The sequence below is a fragment of the Vigna unguiculata genome, chromosome 4, assembly GCF_004118075.2.
Source record: "Vigna unguiculata cultivar IT97K-499-35 chromosome 4, ASM411807v1, whole genome shotgun sequence".
In the NCBI taxonomy this organism is placed as follows: Eukaryota; Viridiplantae; Streptophyta; class Magnoliopsida; order Fabales; family Fabaceae; genus Vigna; species Vigna unguiculata.
In genome coordinates, this window is record NC_040282.1 from 5105607 (window position 1) to 5115189 (window position 9583).

The window sequence follows — 9583 nt, forward strand, 5'->3', positions numbered from 1 at the left end:
ATATATAATATTATACATGTATTTAAATATAAATTTTAGAACCAATATAAATTTATATACAATTATTTAAAATATAAATTTAAATAAAAAAATATTAAAATTTGATGTAATAAAATATATATCGACACATATACATTTATGTACAAAATAAATCTAAATAAATTTAATAATATTAAAAATATTTAATAAAATATTAATATAATATTTAAAAATTAAATGTGATCTTAATTTAAAAAAAATAAAATTATTTCATTTTAATTAAAAATTAGGACCGAATTAAATCAAAATAATAAATATAATGTCCAAACTAAAATACAATAACTTAACCCTTGACATTAATAACTTGACTAAAATAGTTTTTATGGCCAGTTGACATATGCATACAACAACTTAGCACAAATCCATTAAGGATAGCTTCCGCTTTACTAACATGTCCATTTAAAAATAGAAAAAGTAATAATAAATAAATAAAGACAATAAAATAAAAATTTAAAAGAAAATTAATTGGTTAGGTTAATTAAAAATAAAAAAAAAGTCATTTTAGACCTATCTTTTACCCAACTTTTGTTTAAAAGTAATATAAATTCATTTTCCTTTTATCACACACTTTTTCTTCTTAATTTTACCACCCATATTTGTTTTTTTAGAAGTCAAAACTCATTTCATTGCTTACACCGCCCAATACTCACTTCACTACTTACACTCCTGCTTCCCGTGTCCGTTTCGGCTACGGAATCCCACGCGGAGGCGCCATTTTTTTTGCGTGTCGGAGCTGCTTATCGTTGTCACTGGCCACCGCCAAACCCACGTCGAGCTAGGTCTCCGACAACAGGAGCCGCCGCAGCCAATCGTCTAACCCTCATCGGAGAGGTTTTCCTTCAACAGAAGTCATCACGCGCTGCCCACCGAAGACCGCCATTGACGAGAAACCCTGAGTTGCGGCGCGTCCCTGGAGTCATCTTGAACTTGCGCCCTAAGATCCCGCTGCTGGCGCCACTGAGGTTTTCACACTTTTCCCCTCTTCATCTGTTTTTCCGATTTGGGTTGAATTATGAAATTGTCGGGGTTTGGTTGAATGTTGTCACAAGTTGTTGACACCAAATCGTGGGGGTGAAGTTATTGATTAGCTTGGCATTGAAGTCTGAGTTTCTGGTGTTGAATGGAGGACGTGATTTATGTGCTTGTTTTACGTGCCTGTTTTACGATTAGCCTATGTTTGGAATGAAATTGATTCTGTTTGGGGTGGGGTTTAAATGCACTACGTGGTTGATGTTCTGATTTTGTGATTGAAGGTGTTGTGAGTTTGTTTATATCTGAGTGTTGTGTCTAGGTTGGTGCTTGTGTCTCCTTTGTATTGTGACTGAATTTGCAGAGGACTTATGACATTTCAAATGGAGCCTGTGGTGATACCATTAGGTTTTGGAACGGAATTGATGAAATTGTGTGATCTGTTTAAATATTTGATGGTTGTTAGGAAATTGGATTCTGACTGATACGTTTGAGTCTATAACCATTTTACCGTCCTGACTTATTTGAATCTAAAGCTTAATTGAAATCATAGTTTAGTTAGTGGCAGAATTCACGTATTGTATGTAGTGTTTACCATATATGTTAAAGCATGCATAAGTGTGGGTTCATGGCGAAGTGATTAGTTTGCCTCATTCATTAGGTGAACTTTCTTATTCGATATTTTCCTTGATGTTGAGGTTTATGCCTACGGTGATATGTTACAGGGGTATGTAATTGAGTGCGAGTAACTAATTGTTGATTGCTGTGTACGCGTATTATTGTTGGTTGTGGTTGAGATTGAAGTATTCAGGGTGAGACAAGGAATCACAGGGTTGAATTCAAATTAAGAAATGGTGTGGTTTCTTGGAACAGGGATTGTAAGGCCCTGGTTGCTTGGTCTGCGGGGATAATTTAAATTGGGATGTATGGTTTATAAAGTCCTGATAGTTTGTTAGTTATCTAAAGAAGTACGATTTGGTATTATTTTAAGCCCGTTTTGTTAGTAAAACGATGTCACTTTGAAGCAGTGAGACATACCATGGTTTACTTTATATTCCTGCAACCAGTCTATTCATTTGATAAATTGGAATGAGATGCATTTGATAAATTTTGATAAATAACTTGAGCACTTGTTAAATATGAGCTAGTCATAATATGCACTTCATTTTTTTTTTTGTATTACTGAAGAAATCAGTTTGAATTATTTTCACGTAAGATATAAGCTATTTTTATTAGTTATCCAAGAAAGCTTATTAAATAAGTTGAAAACTTCTTATGGACGTATCATAAGCTCTTTTCATAAGTTTTTCCCAACACTTACAAATGTGAAGATGAGTGCAAATAGACATTGAATAAGCTCTTCCTAACTGATGTTATTTGATCATGGCTTAGGAATGTGAGTTCATGGTTCCAGCTTGAGTATATTTAAATGCTGATAAATGTGATTATTTTCGTTGGGATTAGGTACCAAACCCAATCTTTTCTGTCTATAGATTCTATATTAATGATGGTGGAAACCTTTTTGGAGCAAATAAAAATTGCTTCTTAAGTTTGATCATGGCTTACATAATTTCTGTATTGGAGGTGGAATCCACAGACTATGAATTGCCTCAGTTTAAAGGTTTCTCTGCATGATGTGGTTGAAGTGTCACCTCTATTAAATTCCATTTTGTTGACTTATTTAGTTTCTCAAAGTGGGAGATTGTGAATAGGGAAACCAAGTTGTTATATTTTGTGATTATATAGTTGCCGACTTATTATAGATATGTTTAAATGTGTAAACTGCCAATGTCTCACATTATTAAATGTTTAAATATAAATCTGTGTGAATGTAATTGACTTATTGATATTAACATAAAGTAAGCCTTCTTTCTTGAATGTTATCTGCATTTGATATGTTGTCATGTCCTTTGTCGCTTTTTTCAATTGTCTTGTCATTCTCTCTCAACCGGTTGTGTTTCTTTCTAGGTTGATTGGTGCATTTCTTAACTGACATTTCTAATCTTGTTAAGTTTGGCATGCTGGCAGATTCCATATGGTTTTTTATGATAGCATTATTAATTATTAATCATAGGAAGCTTGCTATGACTATTGTGATTGCTAGTTCAATTTCACATTATAAAACTTCTCTGTAGAGGCAAATTTATGGGTTTTACTTAATAGACATTGCTTTCTCAAGACACAATTTTTATATCACGTTCTATTTTAGGACAAATTAATTTGTTTGGTTAGGTGTCATCTGCTTATTCTTTTTAATATAGGTGGGAATCAAATTCTTTCTCTCTTTTCCCCTTTTTATGGTTTTGTATACATGTTAAATTTGCACTCTTTATTAATAAAATAATATTTATATAATTTATATTATCTTAAGGAAAATTAGAGCTTTTCTTGGGAAGATTTAGCCTAATAAATAATATTTATATAATTTATATTTTCTTAAGGAAAATCAGAGCTTTTCTTTGGAAGACTTAGCATCATCCGGGAACCAACTTTGTGCAACTGAAAAACTGATGGCGAAGAAATCTGAGGAGGAATGTCAAATCATGATTCAGAAGAGTTTCCGAAGTATGTCACATTTCCTACTACATTTTCTTTCTTACATATCGGTGTGTTTATCATGTTAATTTTCTTTTCTTTGACAGCTCCAATGGTGAGGTTTTTGAGGGAACGTTTGGAGAAAGCGGGATGTATAGTTGAAGACAATTTTTTCAAAGCTATTACTTGTAATCAAGAAGTGGCTGGTTCTTATGTTCGTGGTGAAGGGGTACCTATTTCCTTTCTCAATTCTATTACTGCTTCGTTGTTTTGTTCAAGGTAGTCAAAATCGTGTGAGATATAAAGAGTGATCTTGCCTGGGAGTTGCAATTTTGGTGGATTGCTTTGAATCCACATTCAAAATCGCAACTCGCGATACAGTCCCTCCTAGTGGCGAGGGAGAAGAAGTTGACATATCTTGCGGTGGCGCTTCTCATGGAGTATGTTACACACGCCATGGCAGCTCTTAGGTCAGATAAATTTTTAGGGTTTTCGATGGGTTGGGAAAAGTAAAGCCCATCTCTTTATTTTAAATCCCAATCACATAACCTTTTTTGTTTTCTTAAAATCCAATTGCATTACTACAACAACCATGACTCTCAAAACTTAAGCCCATCTTTGTTTTTCTTTTTTTCAAAACCCAATTGCATTTCTTTTCCATAACTGAAAAACTAGGATGACCTATTTTTTGGGTGCTTCTTCCTGCACCTTCCTATTTTTCTTCTTGTACCCTCATAAAATCTTATATCCCTATCCTATCCTATCATTCAATTAAATTATATTAAAAAACCTAATTGCCTAATCTTCACCATTGTTCCTCTTTCTTCTTCCATGCTCCACCATTAACAGCTCACCATTCTCCCTCTCCATTCTCCTTCTCCTTCTTCCACCACCATTCTCCTTCTTCCATTACCATTTGAGTACGACGAGCTCTCTCACCATCTATGAAGCCCGAACATGCCTCATCAATGGCGTTTCCTGTGTCTGACACGTATCGGACACTGACACTTGTACGACACTCGTACGCCATGTATCAGTAAAGTATCCAATTTGAAACACATTTTTTTTGTCTTTAACATGATTTTAATATGACACCAACACAATGTTAATAACAACAAATGCAATGATTTTCTAAAAACCCATAAACTTGTAAATTTATCACATAAGTTTCTATTATAAGTATAAAAATAAGGAAAAAGTATTATATGATCACTACTTTTCACTTTTTTGGATATTAGATAGATAAATTAGATTCATTTCTGTGTTAGTTGACAATGTGTTAGTTGAAAGTTTGAAAATAATATGTATATACATGCCGTGTCTTGTGTCCTATAGTTTTCAATTTAGCCGTATCTCCGTGTTGTATCTGTGTCCGTATCCAGGCTTCATAGCTCACCATTCTCCTTCTTCTCCTCCTTCTTCCATCACTGTGCTTGTATCCTTGCATCTCTCGTCTTCTTCCACTTTTTGTAGATTCGTTTTTCAGAAAAGAAAAAAAAAAGATATAAAACAATCCTTCTCTTTATTGAATTTAACTTACATTTTTAATTTAAAAATAAAAATAAAAAGGTTATAGAGCAACAAAAGGAGAATAAGAAGAAAAAAGCGCAAGTCATGTATTTATAAAAAAATTTTGGGGAGAGATACATTTGAGAACACCTAATCCGTTAGGTATTTTCAGATTTGGAAATAACTTTGGAAACTCATTTTGGAATTTTTTTGTATTCCGGAATACTGATTTGGAAGGTATTTATAGATCTAGAAATAGATTCCGAACTCAGAAATACATTTTAGGATACAAAGTCATTTTTGGAACAAGATACAAGGTCATTTTTGGAACAAGTGTTCAGGAAGTCATTTCAAGGTCCGGAAATACATTCTGAGGTGACTGTTTCGGCCAGAAATACCTTCTATAACCCCTCTCGTACTAGGGTTGGCTCCTCGCAGCTCTCCTTTTAACACCAACGGTAGATAGGAACCGAACTGTCTCACGATATTCTAAACCCAATTCACGTACCACTTGAATCGGCGAACAACCGAACCCTTGGGACCTTCTTCAACCCCAAGATGTGATGAGTCGACATTGAGGTGCCAAACGACTCCGTCAATAAGAGCTCCTGGGAGTCATCAGTCTGTTATCCCCGGCATACCTTTGATCCGTTGTGGGATACAGTTTTTTTTTTTTTCTTTTTTCAGAACGACGGTTCTGGAATATATTTTCGGATCCCTAAATAACTTTTGAACACCTATTCTATTTTTTTTTTGTATTTTGTTTTGATTGTTTTGAAATGTATTTCTTAATTTGGAAATACCTCTTAGAACCGTCAATCCATAATGTATTATTTCATACTTCCCGGATTGTGTGTTCCGGTGACATATTTCCGATCCGAAAATACCAATCCTGAAAATATAAAAAATAAGGTGTTGGGATTTTATTACAATTTGAATAAGGGGTAGTTCGGAAATTTAAACTTTTATGGGGGTACATGAAGAAAAGAGGGAAGAAAGACCCATATTTTTTTCTTTCAAAGACCATTTTTCTCTTTCAAAGTAGAGTGAGATATAATGATTCTTGTGTGTATGAATTTAAATTTCATTAAGTGTGATTTTTAGTTTATGCTTCATACTTTCCTTTCCATCTAGGGTAAAATCTCAATTTTGACTATCATGGTTTTGTGGGTTGAATTAGTGTTGTGATCAGTGCTTTTACTTTGGCTGAACGGCAATGTTTTCCTTTCTCCCAGATAAAAGTGTGCAGTAACTATGTACGAATTCAAGATGATGTCAACCAGGTGGTAATTCGTGAATTAATTCATGCATTTGATGATTGTCGTGGTGCCAACTTGGATTGGTCGGATTGTGCTCACCATGCTTGTACCGAGGTTCGTATCTTACAATGTTTTCCTACCCTTGATTATGTTGGTTTTTCAACCCCTAATTGATATTTTTTATGGCATCGTAAAACAGATACGAACTAATCATCTAAGTGGCGATTGCCATTATAAGCGGGAACTACTACGAGGTTTCTTGAAACTACGAGGGCATGAACAGGTAAACTTTCACTTTCCCTCATTCAATAAGGCAGCCCATTTATTTTAGTTGAATCCTTTCCTATATTAAACTTAGCAAGTATCAGTTGAACTATATAAAAAAAAATAAAGAGTTGTTTTATTTGTATCGATCACAACAGTTACATTCCCATCATCTCTATTAGTAATGATAAAAATCTTGAAAAAATAAAATAAAAATATGTTGAAAGATTTTGAAGATATTTTTTCCTAATACTGTGGTGAAGATATTGAGAATTTTTTTTATCCAAAGAATTTGTTATTTACAACACTTTTCCTCAAATTAGTGAATGAATATCAATGGTTCCCAACTTACCTACAAGATCCTAGAATCTGGCTTGAGAAATCTGCTGTATGAAAATCCTGTATGGGTATGAGTTGTAGTTACTAGGTCCCTGTCAAGATTATCTTTGATGAAGTGTCGGTCTATGCAACCCACTTTACTCCTTAGCAATCAAAATTGTCTTCCTTGTGGTGCAGTCATGAAATACAATAAGAATAGAAAAAATGTACTGAACAGTCCAAATATTTTGTATAGAAACAAGGCTATTGGTCAATTATGGGACATAAAATATCTTTTAATAGAATAGTCGATTCTGAAGTTACATTTCGAATTCACGAGTGTGTATTTTATACATCTAATCTATAAAACTAATATTTTTATGGTGATAGTAATTCGTAATTTTTTATTTTGATAATGTTTAATATATGTAATTTTAGTTTGGATTCACACTATTTCAATCATATATATATATATATATATATATATATATATATTATTTTTAAAAATTGTTTTGTACATTTTTCAATATGTGTATATCATGTATCATATTCTATTATTTTCTAAATAAGTGTATCATTGTATCATATATTCATGGTATCCGACACATGTAACCGTGCATCATAAAGTCACACCAATTACATTCTCATCATGCCTATTTGTAATAATCAAGATTTTTAAAACAAAGGAAATAAAAATATGTTTAAATGATATAGGAAAATTTCAAAGATACTTTTTCTTCATTAATACTTTATATCCTAATAATATGTTATTTAAAGCATATCATGGTTACTTTTCAAATTTACAATATCTAGTTATCAATTGGAGAAAGAGAAAGTATAAAGTTTAACTAAATTTGCCATTCCATAGAAGCATTATTCTCATCTGAAGTTTTAAAATTGGTATGAGATACATACATTGGTAATATCAAGCATCTCACAGTCTTTTGTTGCGTTCAAATTACATCTGTTGATATTCTGTTGCTAATGTCATGCATTTCTCTCTTTGCTTAAGTATATTTAATTTGATATTTTAAACTTTTTTTTTGGCTTTGATTTGTTCAATACTGAATCAATGTAATGGTACTTGAAGGAATGTGTGAGAAGAAAAGTTTTGAAATCTTTGTCTGCAAACCCCAATTGCTCTGGTTTTGCCGCCGAGGATTCCCTGGAAGCTGTATGGGATGTTTGTTACAATGATACACAACCCTTTGACAGAGCTCCTTAAAATTACATTACATGGTTGGTACCAACATATAGTATAGTCACCATTGGTGCTATACTATCCTTGCGGAGCACTACATTGAATGCTTAACTTTTGTTAGAATTCTCACAAACTTAGTCTGTGGCAATGGCAACTCCACCCGGAAGATCGCACCGTCTTGACTTCCACTTATTTTGCATGTTACATTATTCACTTAAATTGTTATAACCACATTTAATTTTGCGGGCATGTCAATGGGTGAGTAATTCTTTTATGTTTTATGATTTTAGATAGAAGCCTTCATTTTCAGGGTTTTCGGGAGCTGGCTGAATCCTGAGTTTTGTTCTTTAGACCATACAGAAATAAATAAGACGGGGACGCTTTATACATTGATGAGAACGCCATTTATTTCTCAAACTACCAAGCAGAGTAAGTAAAATAAATTGGAAAAGTAGATTAAAGAATTAAGAATTAGCAAAAGTCAGCCAAACTTAGTGACCTAAATAAATAGGCTTTTTTTAGTCTAACCCCTTTGGCACGTTGCTCTTATAGGCCAAGGTTGGGCTTGCTTTCAGGTTAATGGGCTGACTTGTTTCACCTTTCACCTTATTAAAACTTCCTGAAAAATGATTTCCCAAAATTTCTTTTTGAAATTGTTTATTATATTCCAAAAAATAATTTTTGGAAGTGATAGGAGAGTAATAGGATGTAAGAAGAAAACAATAGGATACATGAACTATTTGCCTTGCCTTGTTCTTTTATGATAATTTTTTTGTTCTTAATTCTTCTGCTATCATATTAAAGAAAGAACTCTTATCAATTTTATAGTGATATGACCTCCTGTCTACTTTTATGCATCTTTACTTATTTTAGTTACATGTTATAGATATTGGATACATTAATAGAATTGTTTGATAAAGATGCAAGATGTTGTATGTTGCATCTTGTTGAATATTAAATTTTGAACTTTCAGACAATGATATATCATGATTTTTGTTGTATGGACAAGTTGTAATGTTTTTTAATATTCAATTATGTATACTGTATGTATAGTTTAATTTGAATGTACTTTGCCAAAATCTTATTGAATATTAAATTTATTATATTCTTTTTTATATTTATCTTTATTAATTTTATTTTTAAAAAAGATCCTGTTTTCCTTTTCGTTTTTAATTTTTAAAAGTTTTCTATTAAATTATTAATGAAATAAGTGTTATAAACTTAAATTGGAAGCCTAAAGTACAATGTAGTGTATAGTGAACATGGGGTGCAATGAAAAATACAAAAAACATACCCAACAACAAATTAAAATAAATGGGTGTGTGCAATGTAGATGTGGATTGCATGAAGTAATACTACAATCCAAACAATAAGCAGTGGGATGTGTGTGGTGAGGTGGGGTGATGAGATGAATGAAAATGGTATTGGGCTTGGGTATGATGGAATCATTAAAGAGAAAAAAAATGAAAATATATACACGCATTGAATG

General features: G+C 32.5%; 1 protein-coding gene across 2 annotated transcripts; it reads left to right on the top strand.

The window, feature by feature from the left end:
• Positions 1–659: 659 nt before the first annotated feature.
• Positions 660–8487, top strand: LOC114180970 (mitochondrial inner membrane protease ATP23-like). Of its 2 annotated transcripts, none has more exons than XM_028067270.1 (6): positions 660–1001; positions 3450–3573; positions 3651–3772; positions 6288–6425; positions 6511–6594; positions 7984–8487. In XM_028067270.1, exons 2-6 carry the CDS (start codon positions 3519–3521, stop codon positions 8116–8118), a joined length of 534 nt encoding a protein of 177 aa, XP_027923071.1. In that variant the 5' UTR covers positions 660–1001; positions 3450–3518; the 3' UTR covers positions 8119–8487. The 2 variants fall into 2 exon arrangements, with proteins under 2 accessions (XP_027923071.1, XP_027923072.1); XM_028067271.1 differs by having other exon boundaries at positions 3459–3573.
• The last annotated feature ends 1096 nt before the right edge of the window (positions 8488–9583 follow it).